The 20,633-nt window shown below is 34.2% G+C and overlaps 1 protein-coding gene across 1 annotated transcript in view; it reads right to left on the reverse strand.

Annotated features, from left to right (window-relative positions):
• Nucleotides 1-20,633, reverse strand: part of HDX (highly divergent homeobox) — a 236,935-nt gene that overhangs the window by 193,750 nt on the left and 22,552 nt on the right. The window contains exons 2-3 of the mRNA XM_032330919.1: nt 11,938-12,084; nt 4,585-5,700 (exon numbers count right to left, since the gene is read on the reverse strand). Coding sequence (XP_032186810.1) covers nt 4,585-5,700; nt 11,938-12,084 — 1,263 coding nt within the window. The remainder of the gene's footprint in view (nt 1-4,584; nt 5,701-11,937; nt 12,085-20,633) is intronic.

The following is a 20,633-nucleotide window of genomic DNA, read 5'->3' on the forward strand; positions in this document are numbered from 1 at the left end:
ACACTATAATGTCAACTAATCTTCAACAAAGAAGGAAAGAATGTCCAATGGAAAAAAAATATCTCTTTGACAAATGGTGGGAAAACTGGACAGGAACATGCAGAAGAATGAAAGTGGATGACTTTCTTTCATGATGCACAAAAAATAAGTTGAAAATGGATGAAAGAACTAAATGTGATAAAGGAAACCACCAAAATCCTATAGGAAAATGCAGACCATAATCTCTCTGACACTGGCCATAGCAAGTACTTACTATAAAGATCTCTGGAGGCAAGGGAAACAAAAGCAAAAATTAATTATTGAGACTTTACCAAGATAAAAATCTTCTAAGCAGCAAAGGAAACAATCAGCAAAACTAAAAGGCCATCTACAGAAGAGAAGAATTTTTGCAAGTGATATACCTGATAAAGCCTTAGTATCCCCAATATATAAATAACTTACAAAACTCAACACCCAAAGAACAAATAATCCAGTTAACAAATAGGTAGAACACATGAACACACATTTTTCCAAAGAAGACATACAGGTGACCAACAGATGCATGAAAAGATGCTCAATATCACTCATCATCAGGGAAATAAAAATGAAAACTAAAATTAGCTATTACTTCACAGCTGTCAGAAATATTAAAATTAACAATACAGGAAACAACAGATGTTGGTCAGGATGTAGAGAAAGGGAAGCCCTCCTACATTGTTGGTGGGAATGCAAGCTGGTGCAGCCAGTCTGGAAAAGAGTATGGAGATTCCTCAAAATGTTAAAAATAGATCTACCCTATGATCTAGCAATTGCACTATTGGTATTTAACCAAAGGATACAAAAATACTGATATGAAGGTATATATGCACCCTGATATTTATGGCAACATTATCAACCATAGCCAAATTATGGAAAGAGCCCAGATGTCTATTGATAAAGGCATAAAAAAGAAGTGGCATATATACACAATGGAATATTACTCAGCCATAAAAGGAATGAAAACTTGCCATTTGCAATGACATGGATGGAGCTAAGAGAAATAAGTCAACCAGAAAAAGACAAATACTGTATTATTTCATTCATATGTGGAATTTAAGAAACAAAGCAAATGAATATGGGGGGAAAAGAGAGAGGCCAACCATAAAACAGACTCTTAATTATAGAGAACAAACAGGGTTGCTGGAGGGCAGGTGGGTGGGGGGATCAGTTAAATGGGCAATGGGTATTAAGGAGGACAATTGTGATGAGCACTGGGTGTTGTATGTAAATGATAAATCAGTAAATTCTACACCTAAAACTGTTATTACACTGTATAGTAACTGGAATTTAAATAGAAGCTTGCAATTACCAAAAAACGTGTATACAAAATGAAATAAACTGGCCTGTAAAGAAAAAAATTAGAACTGAACTTTAGTATCCTGACATAGCTACCCCCTGACAGTTTCCTTACTACCACTTCAAGCCTTAATACGGTATTCCCAAGAGGATCCAAAACAGAGCTTCCTTTCAGCATCCTCTGGGAGTCCTTCAACTGTACTCACTCACCTAGATCGCTTGGAACTAGACTATCTTTCAGGAAAAGGACCTCAACTGGAAGATACCTAGTGTGACAGGAAGAAGAGGCAGATATCTCTGTTATATAGTCCTAAAGTCAGAAACTAATGAGAATTGCTTGTAGTTTTATAGAAAGTTGCCAATATGACTATAAGTTCTATTTTTCTAAGTCCTCACCTAATAGTAATATAACTTGGTAATAGAACTTCATCAAAATCCTATAAAATAACTATCATAGACTGAATGTTTGTACTTCAGCTGAATTCAGATGTTAAAAACTAATCCCCAGTGCGATGGTGTTTTGAGGTTGGGCTTTTGAGAGGTGATTAGGTCATGAGAATGGACCCTCATGAATGGGATTAGTTTCCTTATAATAGCAAACCCAGGGAGCTCCCTTGTCCCTTCTGTCATATGAGGACACAGTGAGAGGACTGTCATTTATGAATTAGGAAACATCCCTTTACCAGATACCGAATCTGTCAGTACCTTGATCTTGGGCTTCCTGGCCTCCAGAACTGTGAGAAATAAATGTTTGTTGTTTAATCTACCCAGTCTATAGTATGTTCGTTAGAGCAGCCCAACTGGGCTAAGACATTTTCATGGATTACACTTCCTCAGGCTGCTTTGATTTCTCCAAATCTCAACTAATTAAAAGAAAGGTGGGGCAAAGTAATGCCCCCAAGGGTTCTCTGCAAATACCCTTTACCATACTGTCTAAGGTCAAGTTGGAAAAGGTCCAGTATATTCTAATTAAGTACATCGATTATGGTAAAGTTGAGGCTAATCTCCAGTCTTTTTCTGGCCAGCCCTACAGCTATTTCTTCTTCAGCTACCCTGTGATAATAGTGGACTCTGCAATATTTTACTTGAAATTGAATGTAAAGGAGACGTGGAGCAGCAGAGCTTCATTAACTTTCCAACTACAACATTAAAAGTTTAAGAACGTTTATGTGCCAGGGAAGGAACAAGTAGCCTTGCACTGATTGTGACACAATTATGTCACAGCTTTCCTGTGAAATGGATATTAACCACATTATACAAATGAGGAAACTGTTAAACAGAGAAGTTGTATCACTTGCCTGAGGTCACACAAGTGGAAAGTGGCAAAACCTAAATTTGAATCCAGGTCTATTGGGCTCTAAGTCAATGCTCTTCATTGTTATGTCAGACTGCCTTTCTTTAAAGAGATTAATACTCAATTATTTGCTAAGTTTTATTACTTTCAAGAGTTTCTTTTATATAAAACAAATTTAATTTCTTTAAAAGTTTTTTCAGGTGGGGCGCCTGGGTGGCTCAGTGGGTCAAAGCCTCTGCCTTCGGCTCGGGTCAGATCCCAGGGTCCTGGGATCGAGCCCCACGTCGGGCTCTCTGCTCCTCGGGGAGCCTGCTTCCTCCTCTGTCTCTCTCTGCCTGCCACTTGTGATTTCTCTCTCTCCCTGTCAAATAAATAAAAATCTTAAAAAAAAAAGTTTTTTCAGGAAAAAATAGACTATAAAAATGTATAGGTTAAGTTATTTTAAAGGGAGTGATTTGCTTATGAAAAAACAAAAGCTAAACTGCACTTTCAGGCTTCCAAATAATTCTAACAAAGTTGAAATCATTAGACTATATGATAAAGCATAAAAAAATACATGATATATTTCTTAGTTGGAATACTAGTTCTGTATTGGACTTACTGGCTGTGTAATCTTGGACAAGTTATTGAAATTTATATAAAATGCCTATAAATCCAGAGTGGGCTACATGTCCAGAAGATTAAATGAGATCAGGTATATAAAATGACTAATGATGCTTGGTATGTGGAAGTCCCTTAACAGATGGTAAATTTTACTGTCATTAATATTACTAAGAAAAACACTAAAGGGTATAAAAAGAAGTACAAAAGAGAAGGTGAATTAAAGCTGGTTTAGTGGAAGTTTTTAATTTTTTTAAATTTTTTTCCAGATCTCAATGGTATGATTCAGTGTTACTTTAAGCATGCTTTAGGAAATAACAAACAGAAAAAAAATGAGTGGGTTCTCAGTAATAAATGAATACTAATGATGATGATACAGCCATCTTTTGTTAGGACTAGGCGCAGGAGAGATTCTTCCTATACTCTGTTACAGCTTTTTGTTTTGAAGCAGGGAGCTATAAGATGGGGGGGGGGCGGGAATGAGGAGAAACTAGTTCCTTATATAGGTTGAGAAGAGCCTGGAAGGACCTTAAGTCCAGATTAAATGTAAATACTGTGGCTAAGGTCCACAGAACAAAGGTCCAGCTAGTAACAAGGAAAAACAGCAAACTTCCCTGTCCTATTCAAATTCTCAGAAATATATTTTTTCAGAGAAACCTATGGTCTTGGGATGTTCGGAGGTGGGCTTCTGCCTCAGTGTTGAGATTATTTACAGCACATTTAAACAACTGAATATGTGAAATAGTGAAGAAACAACACTTATTTTCTGCACAGGACTAAAGTTGCTTTAAATTTTACTCTGAATGTCTCTTCTCTATAAACACTTTAAAAACTTGATCAACAACATTCCACTTGATGTTTTAATAAAGCATTACTTTTAGAAAAAGCATTTGGCTGAGTTACTGCATATTCTGACTTCTTAGCCACCATCTCTCAGGGAAATGACTGACTTGCTTTGCTATGTATCCAAAGAAAGCACCACTTATCTAGTGACAGCTTTCCAAATTTCAAGTAAAAACCATTACAGGAATAATCTATGTTAAAGGGGATGAGCCGAGTCACTTTAGTCCTATTTTGTGATGGGAGATGCCAAACTTCCTATAAAACTACTATTTCCTGAACAAAATAATTTTAAATGTCAGGAGAAAGCTTCCATGATTATATTCCATGGAGAAAAACTCACCATTTTAAACATGACCAAGAAAGCACAAGAGTCTTCAAAGATCCCAAAGCACCACTTTGAAGCAAAAACTCTCAAATTATTTCAAAATAAGAGTTAAATGAGCCAGATCTCATGTTTAACTGGATATCAAACACAGCTTTTTATATCAAGCAAAACTTTTAAAAAACTTTTATAAAATAAATGCATACATTACCTGGTAACTGTTTTGGTTTTGTGACAATCTCAATTGGTTTGATGATGCAAAATGTGAAGAAAAATTACTCCGTGATGGATTTGTATTACTGTACATTGTAGTAGCTACTGTATGTAATGAGGTCCGTGGTGTCAAATGGTAGTCTCTGTTTTGATACAGTACATTGTCTGACAAATCTCTAATATTCACCATTTGTGAATTTGGCATATTTCTTCCTGGTCCAGGCAATGCTGTACTTTGGTTCTCTGTCCCAAGGGATCTGCCACTTTCATAAAATCTTGAGTAGTTTGGTATCTGTGCTCCCATCAATGCCAACTCTTCCTCTTTGGCATACTCATCATCAGCATCTCCAGTCTCCATTGCAATGGACAAACAAGTTCCTTCTGCTGAACTAGGCTTCTGTGGGGCATTTCCCCCCAGAATTCTCTGGGGATAATCACTAACAGCCAATGAAAATACCTCACGGATTTCCAAGTTTTGTGTTCTACAGTAAGGGTCTCTAATAGGTGGCTTTTGCCCACATAAGTTATGTGGTGCTAGACCTGTGTGTTCAGGCTTATACGACCTTTGAATTCCAACTGGTTCAATTTTGCAAGGTCGGTGGCACAAAGATGGCTTTTGAGGTACCATCATATCAGAGGCTTGCATTGAAGATCTTCCATAGTTCTTCTTTGTATGACTGTATACTGAATTTCCAGCATTTAGCACACTTGTCTGTCTTGACAAGATAATTGTTTTTTCACCTAAGAGCAGAGAGGCATTTTTACAGTGTGCTACTTGTCTTTGAACAGGAATGTGCAACTCAAACTCAGTATCACTTTTACTGGCCGTTTTCTGAATAGGAATTTTATGTGCTTCTGTAAGTTGTGTATCAGAATGTTTGGTTGTCCCTTGCCTACTTGATGAACTTGCTGGACTGTATGTACCAGTTACAATGACATCATTATTGACCGATGTCCAGGAAGACTGCTGGCTTGAGGGTCGAGTGATGTTAACTACATTTCTGACTGTAATGTCTGAAGATGTCAAAGAGGTACCAGGAAGAGTTCCTGTTGTTGCTGCTCCTGATTCAGAATTCTTACTACTCATTTTTCTTCTCTTATTGCCAACCCACGTCTGTAATGATAAAAAATGACAATATGGAAATGTTCTTAAAATATAGGAAAAAAACTTCCAATGTGATAAATTGTATTCTCATCTGTCATAGAAGTAAGGCCTATACAAATAGTAAACACTACATACAAAATGAATGATGTACTATATGTTGGCTAATTGAATTTAAAAAAAATAAAAATAAATAAATGAAACAAAAAAGATACAATAAAAGAAAAAGTAACTAAAGTATAAGGTTAGAAAATAAAAATAAAGTATAAGGTCAGTATAATGTTAAAGAACTTGCTTTTAGGGGCGCTTGGGTGGCTCAGTGGGTTAAAGTCTCTGCCTTCGGCTCAGGTCATGATCCCAGGGTCTTGGGATCGAGCCCATCGGGCTCTCTGCTCAGCAGGGAGACTGCTTCCTCTTCTCTCTCCCTGCCTGCCTCTCTACTTGTAATCTCTGCCTATCAAATAAATAATATAAAAAAAGAAATAACCATAAAAAAGAACTTGCTCTTAATAAATATCTAAGAACTTTGAAAACAGAATTGTATTATTGCTTCTTTCCCCAAAATCCATTCAATTAATCTACAGCAAGAATCCTAAAAATATTTATATCCCTTGACCTAGTAAATCCATTTCTAGGAATTTATCCTTAAAATAATCATATGTATATACAAAGTATATATGCAATTATGATCATCATATATTTATTTTTAATAGTTAAAGATTGGAAGCATACTAAAGTAGGATGTTAAATGACATTGGAAAATACTCATAGTATTATTAAACAAATATACACTTGTAATCTTCAGTTTTAACAACTTCTGTTCTATGGATATATCTTAACTTGGTTAATTTAATATTGCAAGATACTACTGGGTTATTTTTGGAATTATTCACTATTATAAACCATACTGAAATATATGTCATTATATATGCATCTTTGTGCTAATGAATCATTAAACTTTATATCAAAAACTAATGATGTACTAAAAAAAGAAAGTGTTGGGCTTTTTGATATCTTCAAAGTACCCTCCAATGTATAAGAGTTCTGATTTCTGCACTCCCTCACCAACATCTCGCATTTTCTTTTTGTAGTGTTTATGAGCTAGGAGTTAATATAAGGTATATAATTTCTCTTTGCATTTGAATTTCTATGGTTATTATATTATGCTTAGCCATTAATTTTACTCATTTTTATATTGGGGTATTTATCTTTTTAAGTTTATTTATAAAAGCTATTTTTTACTAGAGATAGCAACAGTCACAAGTTGCAAATATTTTCCAGTTTGTTACCAATTTATGGTGGTTATTTACTTCTTTGTATTTTTCTCTACTTACCAAATTTTATCTAGTAAATGTGCATTACTTTTATAAACAGAATAATCATTATTAATAAAAATAACACAAGAGATTCGCATTCGAATTTGATTACAAAATATGCACTTTTATATAAGTAATCTGTCATAATGATCTTAGTAATATTACACTGAATCATGATTATACAATAAAAATATGCAATAAGAAATATTACATTCCATAATGTGATCAGTAAAACTTATAAGTATTTTAAAATGTATACCACAGTATAAACTGCCAAAACACATTAATATATTACAAATTTTTAAAAAAATAAGTGAAAATATTAAATAAACTAGCCTTTCACAAACATGCTGCAGGGTATATTTGGTTAACCTTTATGTGATGTGTTTTTATTTATTTTTTAAAAGATTTTATTTATTTATCTGACAGACAGAGATCACAAGTAGGCAGAGAGGAAGGCAGAGAGAAAGGAAGGGAAGCAGGCTCCTCGCTGAGCAGAGAGCCTGACGCAGGGCTCGGTCTCAGGACCCTGGGATCATGACCTGAGCTGAAGGCAGAGGCTTTAACCCACTGAGCCACCCAGGTGCCCCTGTGATGTGTTTTTAAAGGCCAGAAGAATTTCTCAGTTTTTGATGTTTATACACTATACAACATCAATGTTGCTATAATATTATAAATAAAAGCTAACATGTATTGAATCCCCATTATGTTTATATATATATTAGCTTATTTGATTATTTTTCTAATTGTATAAATGAAAAAAATTGATGTTGAGAAATATTAACTAGCTTATACAAGGATATCCTGTCAGCAAATGATGGGGCAATGATTCAAAATCAAGTCTACTTGACCTCAAAGCACATTCTCCTTCCACTATGGCAAAAAACTCCTAAAATGGTCATCCTTGTTGGCCATTTAATTTTTATACTTAGTATTTCTCTAACAAGGAAAATGTTCCAGAGATGTAGATGTTCTATTTTGTTTCACATGAGGCTGTGGGAATTTTATAGTCATTCTAGTTTTACTAAATAGCAGAGGTGAAAATTACAAGCAAAGGGACAAATAAATGTAAATGTCAATGGAGAAGGAGGCAGAGTAGAAAAAGTGAAAGGTTTTGAAGTATATACTCAAAAGAAACATTTAAATAGAAGTGTTTTGGATAAATATAATTTCAAGGTATGGTCCAAAAAGGTGAATTTTATAAATATTCAAACTAAGTTACTGTATTATGGCTTTTCAAGTATGGAATTATGCATAGGAAGCATAGTGCATTTGTTCATAATTTTTAAAAATGTACAGTCATTACACTTAAAAACTTTCAAACTTAGTGAATTTGTAACATCTGAACTCAAGAAGTACTACATCTGGAGGGCAGATCTGGGCAGTATTTCTAAGAAAACAAATAAATGTTCTCATTACTATAACTACCTTAATGCAGAAAGTTTAAGAGTGATCTTAGTGAATTGCAAATTTATGGCTTACTTTAATAGTCCATATATATAATGAATAGTAATGAAAAGTATAATGAACTATAATTGTTCATATATATAAAATGAACTGTAAAACTATCAAAATAAGCCATAAATTTACAATATATTTCTATATATAGTTACTTACAGAGTTTTAGATATTTACATTACATACTCATAAAAAAGTAAAATGCAGTAGAATATCGTGTGCGTATGAAGCTCAGCTATCTGACAATCTCACTTGTCTAGAACACAGCCAACACGGATATCACAGGATACATGGGCCTTGCTAAAAGCACAACCCTAAACCTTAAAACACACCTTCTCTTATTTTATATATGATTTCACCAGATCCGGTATTCTCATCTGTAACAAATTAGAAATAATAAGCAGAGCATTGGTGACAGAAATTGCTATTAGAGGCAACTAGGATGACACCAAAACAGAATGTTCATGAAATTTTGCTCACTAAAAAGGTTAAGGAAATACATAAGAAAATTAATGTGAGAAATAATTAAATAGTTTGGAGTTCTTTAGTAAAGGAGAAAATCACCCCATATAGCTTACCATGTTATAAGCATTACCATATAATTCATTTTCATAATGAAACTGTGAGTCAAAAAGTAAATGTTCAATGATTTTCAATACTTTCCATTGAAGTTAAAGTGAGAAAGTATATACTTAAGAAATATTTTTAAAATTCTGAAAATAAAGAAAATTTATTGCCCAAGCATTCCCAGTAACTGAATTAAATTTAACTTAAAGCCATTCAATTACAGGATCAAAAATTTACCAGTGCTCATAGGATGTAAATGATTTTCATTCTAAATGCCTCATTGGTTGAGAGAGAAAATGAGTCAAACAAAGTTGATATGATGAGAATCTGGGGTCTATAACTAATAACAAAGCAATACTACATAAAAAAGAAAGAATGACACTAGGTCATCAGTTAGTAAAATTCTCTTTCAGTTCTCTCTTTGAAATTCAGTCTCCATTGCTTCTTAGCCTTTTGGCTAAGATCAAATGAAATTCACTGTCTCCAAACCTGTTTTCCTTTTTCTATACCTCCTTCTTTGATTCTGTGTTCCTTTACTCTATTTTTGCATATGTTTTAGCCTTTTAAGTTCATTTTACATTGGGATCAGGTTCTTAGTACCATAACATTTGAGTTCTGAGGAAAAACACAATAAATATTATATTAAAATAATAAAGAAAGGTCTCTTTCAAGTACAACATATACACCTAGGAAAATATTGAGGACAAGAGAGGTTATAGAATAATGGATCTATAAACAACTCCCTTCTCAGACTGCAGAAAGCAACCAAAATTGTGCTGGAATTTAGATTAGGAAGACTGAATTTCTGTACAATTTACACTCGTTTAGAACAGAGAGAATGAATCTGTTTTACACAAGTCCTTAAAACTTAAGTAATATTTTACTTGTAAGCTTAAACCTATGAATTTATTTCTGTCATTCTAATTGTTTTTTAGATTTCATACCATTTGGAACATAAATATAAATGTTTGCATTTCAGCACTGTCAATATTCAAGTACAATCAAGTAGGTTATTGCAATGACAAACTGGAAATATGAACCATCACAAAGTACCTAAGAAGCTGTCTGATAAGGCTTTTCACTTTTAAGTAATGATAAAATAAAAGGAAAAAGGAAGAAAAAATAAGAAGAAAAAGAAAAACAGTCACTCCAAAAACAATGAGTTTGTACTTGTAAAATGCAATCTTGTCAATTTGAAATATAAAATTTATTTTTTTCTAAGGAAATTAAACATTTTTCTATGAGATTTACTAAAGGGAAGTAGGAACTTGAATATACCAGGACAACCTTTGACCTTAAAACACACTTTCTCTTATTTTACCAAATTTTATTGTATTATGTTAATTAATTATGTTATTTATAATCAATGTTAATTATATTTATTATATAACCATTATATATAGTACAATATATAATATATAATAGTTATTATATACTATAAAATCACATTATATGTATAAAATATGATTATATATAAATATATAAAAATATAATTGTAAAATAATCATTATATAAATATCATATGCTATATGATATATGATATAATTATATATATATATCATATATATAATTATATATGATATAATTATAATTATGTAAATATCATATGTCATCTGATATTTATATAATGATTATTATTACATATGATATATAATATACTATATAATGTGATATACTATGATGTATTATTAACTATTAAATATTAATATATTATATTAATATAACTATTTTATCAACTATTTATGGCACAATTTTACCAAATCTGGTACAAAAAAATTAAATAGTCTAGAATTCATAGTAAAGAAGAAATTTGAGCTGTAAATTCAAATAGGGAATTTATATCTACAAATAGAAAGAAGATATTTCTAGTTCTTACATGAATCTGAATATGATGATTGATCTCAGCACATAAAAACAGATATCATGTGATAATTCCCTAGAATTGGTATCATAATTCCCTGTTCAAAGGTAAATACATCCTTTAGTCTTTAAGAAATAGTTTTTCCAAAGAATTCTGCTTGTCAAGAGATTTCTTTTATAATTAGGGTCTTTTGAAAGTTCTTCCAAAAGAAATAAACCTAAAAACTGATGTCCTAGATTCTCTTTGACAAAGTAGCCTAAAGAATGACAAGGATGAGAAAGTCGTCAATCTGTGAATCCATAACTTTTCAAGCCAGGAGTATTTGTACCATGTTCAGACAAACATGAAAGGACCTATGTACTCCAATAAAATCTGTAACTAATTCTGTTAGATTTGTCTCATCTCTTTTCCATCACCTTCTCATTGTCTTTCAAAGAAGTTTAAGGGCTCTGATTTTTACAGCTGAATAACTATGGTTGTGATAAAAGAAAATTTCCTCCCATGGGATTTCTTGTTTCTTACTCGTTAATTAACCCATTAAAATCCATGCATTTTACTTAGGATAAGGAATGGTATTCATAAAATAGGACCAGTTTTCCTAAAAAAGCCCAAAATACCGAAGTCAAAAATGCCTGAAAAAAATTCAAATACACCAAGAAAATATTCTAGGTGCACAATAGTCCCTTGGTAAATGCCTGTGTTACTGATATAATTTTGGCAGGTTATCTCCAAATTAATCCTGGGTTTAAAGAAGGCACAGGATAAGCAACTAATCTTAAAAGTATTCATTAGTTCAAAGGATTAGGATTTTTTTAAAGCTATGTTTACAATGCAAAAGTTTTAGTGTTTTCAAGGTATTTACAGAAACAAATACATACTAAATGATTAGCTCTATTTATTATTTTTTAAGAAAGTAGTATTTTTATACCAGGGAAATGAAACTGTTTATAACATTAGTGACTTCATACTCTTGATAGTTTTTCTCATAGGAAGCAATTATCACTTATAAAAAGCTATAAATTCAAGAATGACAGCCTCAATACTTACCCTGACTACACTGAAGTCCAGCTTAGTCTCCTGTGCACACTGTAATATGAGCTGAAAGCAATTTTTACTTTGATTTGTCATTCCATTTTCATAATAACGCTGTAAAATCCTTTGTTGTTCTACAGTAAATACAGAACGTAGATTCATCTAAAAATAAAAGAAGATACTCTGAAAATTGTAGTAAGTGTTGGGTGTATGCAGAGTTTGCATGCTACTGTTTTTTTTATACAGTTTCAGTGCTTCAAAGCTGCAAAATTTATTTAATTGAACTAATTCCCAGTAATGGGCAAGAATTTGTTTGCCAAAGGGAAACAGGCTCTAAGTGACAATTATATATAATGCAAATGCTTATTAAATTTGTTCAGAATAAGTAACAACTTTAAGGACAAAAAAAGAGAGAGAGAGGAAAACCCTATCTGGTTAGTGTTGGTACATTGGGAAGTAAAGGTTTTTTCACTGAAATTAATATTTTTGGCTAGTAAAGTCAGAGATGGTGGTAGCCATACATTCATGGTCAGTTATCAACAGGAACTCTCACTGTTCTTTGTCAAACAAGGCATCTGACAAACATCTTACAGCCAGAAACTGTGGTCTGAAACAAAGAGGTGCTTTTATTTTTTCTTTCTTGAATAAAGGGGTTCTTTGTATATATAAAAACAAAACCTCTCTTTAAAAAGCTTAAAAATAAATAGGAAGTGTTGGTAACTCAAAATATCTATACTAATATCTCTACTAACCAAAATAATTATTTTTAATAAATATAGTATATAAATCAAAGTTCAAAATAACGTGCATTTTACTAAAATGAAACATGTAAAAACTACGTACTTTTAACCCACTGAGCCACCCAGGCGCCCCAAAACTACATACTTTTAATTAAACTGACAGCATCATAATTACACAAGAGAAATTTAAAAATGCACTTTATCCTTTCTGCCAATACACAAAGTGTTTAATATTGAGAGGAAAACAACCTGTGAAACTCACAATAAAAAGCAGGTCAAACTTTTTTTTCTTAAAAAGGGTGAATTCTAGTAGTGCATTTAATGAAAAAGAACCTCGTAATTAGATTAAGGCAACTTCTGGTTCTTATTTAAAGCATTTATACTGAAATTGTTATTCCTAAAAGTTGACAGAAAGAAAAAAAAAACCCTTCCAAAGGAAATTGTCCCTTCAAAATTAGGAAAACAGCAATGACAGAAACACTATAAGCCAAACCAAACAGAAATCATTCTAGTATACTGGGTATGGAAACAACCAAGTACAATGATGTGGAAATAAAAATAGTTTTCCTTTTTCTGAATATATTGAACTACAAAGGAATTAAAGACAGTCATATAGCAGTCTATTGCCATTTGTACACCTGAATCTTTTTCCTGCTCACACAAACATCTTCCTATCTAATGTTAAGAAATCCAATTATAGAAAATCAGATGTGGGAAAGGACGCAGAAAAGATAAGTTGATAGTCCCTGAAACTTCATGAATAAAATAACTCCACTAACTTTCTGAAAGGGATCACATTGTGTCATGTGACCAAACTTTCAAGGATGTTTGGGCCAGAGGGCAGTGATGGTATCCATCAAAGCAACATTTACTATTATGGCGGTCACATTTTCGAGCAATTTGGAGCTACAGTCAAGAGAGCAGCTGGGAAGTAGAGGGCAAATACCTAATATATATCATCTCGTGTGGGTTTAGAAGCAAAGTGTTTTGGAATCAGTTCTGAAGAGGGCCCCATAAACTTCAATTTCACTAACGCATAATGAGGGTAATGGTTCTGATCCTTCTCTGCAGGGCTGTAATTACAAAAACAAAAAATCCTGGAATACGAGATACGAGCGATCCTCATGTGTGGTGATACAGCTGTAAAATATACAAGTGTTTTCCTATTGGCTAGCTACAACAGCAACATGTACTCAAATATGGTATAAATATTAAAAAGCACAGCAATTTCTTCCTCACTGATAACAACAGCCAAATACCAATGCTGAGCACTAAATTGACTTCTGGAGTCTACATCCTGACAGGAGACAATGCTGTGACCTTTTCAGTTTCTCTCTTAAATTCATAGCAACAGCAAGAAGGCCACCTTACTCAAGAGAGCGAGTATTCATGGGACATTTATTCTTTATCACAACAACTAGATAAAAACCTTATAACCAAGATAACTTGGTTAGGTACCTTGGCCTGTGAAATGGCAAGATATTGAATGACAGCATAGACAAAGTTATTAATCATTTACACAAAAATCAGGAAGAGAATTGTAAAAACCTTCATTTTAAAAGTCCGGTTCTTATTTCTGCGGAAATAAAATGGCAACCCATTGGTTTCATGGAAATCGAGGTTTGTTGGGTTGAGGTACGGAGGATAACTGAATTAAGGAATTAAATACTGAAATAACAAGTCATTAGCCTTACCCCAAGACTTACTAATCTAATACCCTTTGCGATGTGGCACTCACTTAGCACATGATAGCACACAGGAATAAGATGACTTAGCTCCACTGTGGACTAGTGTGCAAGTCAATTAAATTTAATGAGCCTCTATTTCCTAATCTGTCCATCCTGGGGTGATAGATAAAGATTATACAGGAGAAATCAAAATTATGGCCACTTTACGAGAAGGATTACTTTCGCTGCAACCTCGGATTCCTATTGCCCAATTAATTACTATGCCACGGCTGGAAACCAATAATCCAGTGGTAAAGGGCAAGCGAGGAACCAGAAGCTTTGGCTCTACTGATGTTTGTTGGGCTCATTTAATTTCTGCTGGCAAGCCTTATTTGACCTTATTCGTTCAGGGTCGAGCCTTTTCAGAATTGGTGGACACTGGAGCAGATGTTTCAGTAATTGTCTCCCGGCATTGGCCTAAGAACTGGCCTCTTGTAGATTCTGATACTTCTATTAGAGGTGTAGGACAAGCCTATGCTCCTAAGTTAAGTGCTAATTTTTTGAATTGGTCCACTGCTGAAGGTCATCAAGGAGTATTCCAACCATTTGTGCTATAAATCGATCTTAATTTATGGGGACGTGATGTCTTAATAGATATGGGTGTTTCTTTAACAACAGCTCCTATCCCCAGATCTAAGCAACATTCAGTTGCAATGGCCCTTATGGAAAAAATGGGATATATTTCAGGTAAGGACTTAAGAGAAGACTTACAGGGAAATCCCCATCTGCTTCATTTACAATAGCAACCTTCAGAAGCAGAGTCGGGTTTTCTTCAGGGCCACTGAACTCCCCCCATGCGCTGCCTATTGAGTGGAAATCTAATGACCCTGTATGGGTGGATCAGTGGCCCTTATCTTCAGAAAATCTGGCAGCAGCGGCTGCTCTGTAGAGCAGCTGCTTTTGGGTCATTTAAAGGAGTCCTGTAGCCCTTTGTGATAAAGAAGAAGTTAGGAAACTGGAGATTGTTACAGGATCTGAGAGCTGTGAATGCTACCATGAAACCTAGGGGAGCCCTTCAGCCTGGTTTGCCTACACCGTCAGCTATTCCTCTTCAATACAAATTGATAATATCAGATCTGAAAGATTGCTTTTTCACTATTCCTCTAGCCCCTCAGGATTGTGAATGGTTCGGTTTTACTATTCCTAGTACTAACCATAAGGAGCCTGCTAAGCCATATCAGTGGCAAGTCTTGTCCCAAGGTATGGCTAATAGCCCCACCTTGTGTCAAGAGTTTGTGTCTCGTGCAACTGCCCCGTTTCGAGTGCAATTTGAACCAGTAGTTTATTGCATACATTATATGGATGATATTTTATTGGCAGCTGAAACAGAAGATACTTTACAAAGCGCCTTTATCTTTTTAATTAATCAACTACAACAATATAATTTAATTAGAGCTCCTGAAAAGGTACAAAAGATGGAACCGTTTGAATATTTAGGTTACATCATTGAGAATAAAAGAATTCGCTCTCAAAAGATTTCTTTAAGAACGCAATCTTTATGTACGGTAAATGGTTTTCAAAAATTACTGGGAGATATTAACTGGATTAGGCCTTTTCTGCATTTGACAGCTGATGATATGAATCCTTTATTTGATATTCTAAAGGGAGACAGTTCTCCTTTCTCCCCTCGAACCTTAACTGAGTGTGCTAAGACAGCATTGCAGTTAGTCAATGATAAATTGTCACAAGCACAACTTTGTCAGTATGATCCTACCATACCGATATATCTGATATTGTTAATGCCATCAAAATTACCTTTGGAATGGATTCATTTAGCCTTACATCAATTGCATATTATTACCGGACAGATAGAATTGTTACAACTTCGATATCATTTACCGGCAGATAAATTATTACATTTCTTTTCTACCATTTCTATTGTAGTAAATGATCCCATTCAAACAAGTCCCCTTGCTTCTGCTATTAATGTTTTTATAGATGCTGATAAAAGAGGATATATTGGCATTTATAAATCATCTCATTCGGGTCATGAGTCTTTTCGAGCATTTTATGCCACTAAGTCTGTACAGAGAGCTGAATTAAAAGCAATACATTTAGCCCTGGAGAAATTTTCTGAACCATGTAACTTATACAGTGATAGCCACTATGTAGCACATGCTGTTCATTGTTACCAACTGCTTATATTCTTACTAATGATAAGGAATTTTTTCATCTCTTTACAAGTATTCAATGTCTATTGCAAAAAAGAGCTAATCCTATTTATATCCCTCATATTCGAGCACATACTAATTTACCTGGACCTTTAACTGAGGGTAGTGATACTGCAGATGCGTTAACTCATATACAATTGGTGTTAACCACTAATTTTGAGTGAGCCACTCAAAGTCATGCTCATTTTCATCAAAACGCAGCAGCTTTACGTAAACAATTTCAGGTAACTAGAGAAGAAGCTCGACAAATAGTTAAGAGCTGCTCCACTTGCCCTATTCATCTTCCCCAGCCAATGTATGCTGTGAATCCTGGAGGCTTAATGCCTAATCATTTGTGGCAAATGGATATAACTACAACCGTGTTGGGGGCAGACTCTACCAATCAGTGTAGCCACAGAGTGACAGCAGACAATTGCAGACAGCCAAGGTGAGGTTTGACCCTGCCTAACAGAATGCCTATAAGAGCTTCAGTAGCTTCCCATCCAGGTGCACACAGGACAAGACCTCCCTACCAGTGCACTCACAGCAGCTGCAGCTATATATTGCAGCCCACTGGGCTGAGGACCAGCCCACCTACCACCATGCCTATAGTAATTGCAACCCAGCCATTAAAAAGAAAAAAATATATATAACCCACACAGTGGATACCCCAGGAGCACCTGCTTCTGGTGACTGGGGAGATGGTGCTACAAAGCACCCCAGATTACCTTCTAAATAAGGCCATTACTTTCAAGACAAGGAGATGTGGCTGACCCACCTAATACACAGAAACAGAGAGTCAGACAAAATGAAGAGATAGAGGAATATAATCCAAAGGAAAGAATAAGACAAAAACACAGAAAAAGAGCTAAACAAAGTGGAGATAAGGACTCTGCCTGATAAAATAATGGTTATAAAGATGCTCAATGACTTAAGAGAAAAGTGAATGAACTCCGTGAGAATTTCAACAGTGAGACAGAAAAAAAACCAGGCAAAGCTGAAGAATAGAACAACTTTAAATGGAAAATATTAGAAAAAATCAACAGAAGATCAGAAAATGTGAAGAAGAGATCAGTGATCTGGAATACAGAGTAATGAAAAGCAACTAATCTGAACAGCAAGGGAAAAAAAAGAATAAAAGAAATAAGGATTGGTTAAGATACCTCTGCAATAACATCAAGCATAATAGTATTCATATTATAGGGATGCCAGAAGGGGAAAGGAGAAAGAATGGAACGGAAAACTTATTTGAAGAAATAATAGCTAAAACTTCCCTAATCTGGAAAAGGAAACAGATATGCAGGTCCAGAAATTACAGAGAGCCACAAGGATAAAGACATATGGAGGTCCATATCAAGATGTATAATTAAACTGTCAAAACTTAAGGATAGAATCTTAAAAGCATTAACTGAAAAACTATATAGTTACATAAAAGGGAAACCCCATAAAACTATCAACTGATTCCTTAGCAGAAACTCTGTAAGCCATGAGAAGGTGATATGATACATTCAAAAGGCTGAAAGGGAAAAAAAAAAAAACATAGCCAAGAATACTCTATCCAGCAAGGATAACATTCAGAATTGAAGGAGAGATAAAGAGTGTCCTAGACAAACAAAAGTTAAAGGAGTTCATTACCACAAAAATCATCTTACAAGAAATGTTAGAGACTTTTTTAGGTGAAAAAAAAGGCCATAATTAGAAGTAAAAAAAATTATGAAAGGAAAAAATTTGAATGGTTAAAAACATAATAAACAAAGTATATCAATCCCTTATAAAGCTAGTATGAAGATTAAAACACAAAAATAGTAAAATTGGTTATGGTGACAAAAACTAATCAAAATATACAAAATGAAAAATGACATTAAATATAACATCACATACATAAAATGTGGAGGAGGGAGTAAAAAATGCAGTGCTTTTAGAATGTGTTCAAACTTAAGGTACCATCAACTTAATATAGCTAAGATTCTATAAGATACATCTATATCTACATCTATAAGATACCTAAGATGCTATATATAAACCTCATGGTAACCACAAACCAAAATCTGGTAATAGACACACACATACACAGAAAAAGAGAAATCCAAACATAACACTATGAAAAAAAAGTCATCAAACCACAAGAGAAGAGAACAAGAATACAAGAAAAAAATAACAGAGAATTACATAAACAACAGAAAACAATTAACAAAATGACAGTAAGTATATCAATAAATATTTAAATATTGGACCAAATGCTTCAATTAAAAATAAAAACTATGTTGACTAAATGGATAAGAAAAACAAGATCTGGGGTGCCTGGGTGGCTCAGTGGGTTAAAGCCTCTGCCTTCAGCTCTGGTCATGATCACAGGGTCATGAGATAGAGCCCTGCATCAGGCTCTCTGCTCAGCAGGGAGCCTGCTTCCTCCTCTCTCTCTGCCTGCCTCTCTGCCTACTTGTGATCTGTCTGTCAAATAAATAAACAAAATCTTAAAAAAAAAGAAAAACAAGATTTATCCATGTGCTGCCTATGAGAGACTCCCTTCAGAACTAAAGCACAGACTAAAAGAGAAGGGATAGGGCACTTGGGTGGTTCAGTTGGTTAAGTGTATGTCTTCAGCTCAGGTCATGATCCCAAGGTCCTAGAATTAAGCCCCATGTTGGGCTTCTTGCTCAGTGAGGAGCCTGCTTCTCCCTCCCCCCTTCCTGCCACTCTTCCTGTTTGTGCTAACTCTTTCTGCCTTCCAAGTAGATAAATAACATCTCTAAAAATAAATAAACAAATGAACAAATAAATAAATAAATTGGGATGGAAAATGTGAAGCACCAGATGAGAGTCTGAAGTGAAGGAACACTGAGATTCATTTATTTCTAAGTTTGAGATTCTGCTGATTATTTCAAAATAAATCTTAACTGTAGTTCCTTCTTTGACATGTCACATTATATAAACGCACTGATACACTGTGGACCCTAACCCTCGCGGGTGGATTAGTTCTGCAGCCCCCTCCAACCACTAATGTGTTTGTCCCACATTTCATTCTAATGGAGAATGATGAACACCAGAGCGCCAAGCAAATCTGAGGGGTTAGATAATGTCTGGATTAAATAATTCAGGGCTCTCCAGGATTTCGGTTGCCATTTTTGATATATCACTGACTTGTGGTCACTGTCTGTTGTCTCATCGGTCACATTCCTAGACAGGTTTGTGTCTTTCCTTTGATGTGGACCCCTATTTGTAAAACAACTTTGGGAGTTGCTGCCTGGTCTCCATTCATTTTCTTGGTTTGTCCCCCCTCCCTTGTTGTCCCCCACTATTAGGTGGTTTTATTTTGTGTTTCTTTAAATATTTATTTTCACAGCAGTTGGTTGATGTTAAGCTCTTGAACCTTGTAATTTCTGTGTAGGTATGCTTGTAACTCTTTGCATTTTTTCAATCACAGATTAAAGCTTCCCTTTTCTTGACTATAAATCATTAGTTATTTGTGTTTCTGTAAAAAAAAAATGCCATTCAAATTGTGAATAAAAAGCCAGAGTAGCAATACTCATATCAGATAAAGTAGACTTTAAAACAAAGACAGAAGCAATAGTTAACCAAAACGCATGACATAATAATAAAGGGATCAATCCAAAAAAGGTATATAATGATTTTAATATCTAGGCACCCAACACTGGAGTAACTAAATATATAGAACATATATTAATAGAAATAAAAGGAGAAATAGATAGTAATAAAATAATAGTAGAGGGCTGTAACACTTCACTTACATCAATAGGTAGATCATCCAGAAAGAAAATCAACAAGGGAACAGTGACTTTGATTGTCACATTAGACCACATGAACCTAACAGATATGTATAGAACATTCCATCCAAAAGCAGGAGAACACACATTCTTTAAAGTGAACATGGAACCTTCTACAGGATAGATCACATGTGAGGTCACAAAACAAGTCTCTGTAAATTTAAGGAGACTGAAATCATATCAAGCATCTTTTCCAATCACAGCAGTATGAAACTAGAAATCAATTACAAGAAAAAAGTCTGGAAACACAAACACATAGAGGCCAAACAACATGTTACTGAACAAGGAAAAAAATTAAAGAAGAAATTA

The sequence above is a fragment of the Mustela erminea genome, chromosome X (assembly GCF_009829155.1).
Source record: "Mustela erminea isolate mMusErm1 chromosome X, mMusErm1.Pri, whole genome shotgun sequence".
Classification (NCBI taxonomy): Eukaryota; Metazoa; Chordata; class Mammalia; order Carnivora; family Mustelidae; genus Mustela; species Mustela erminea.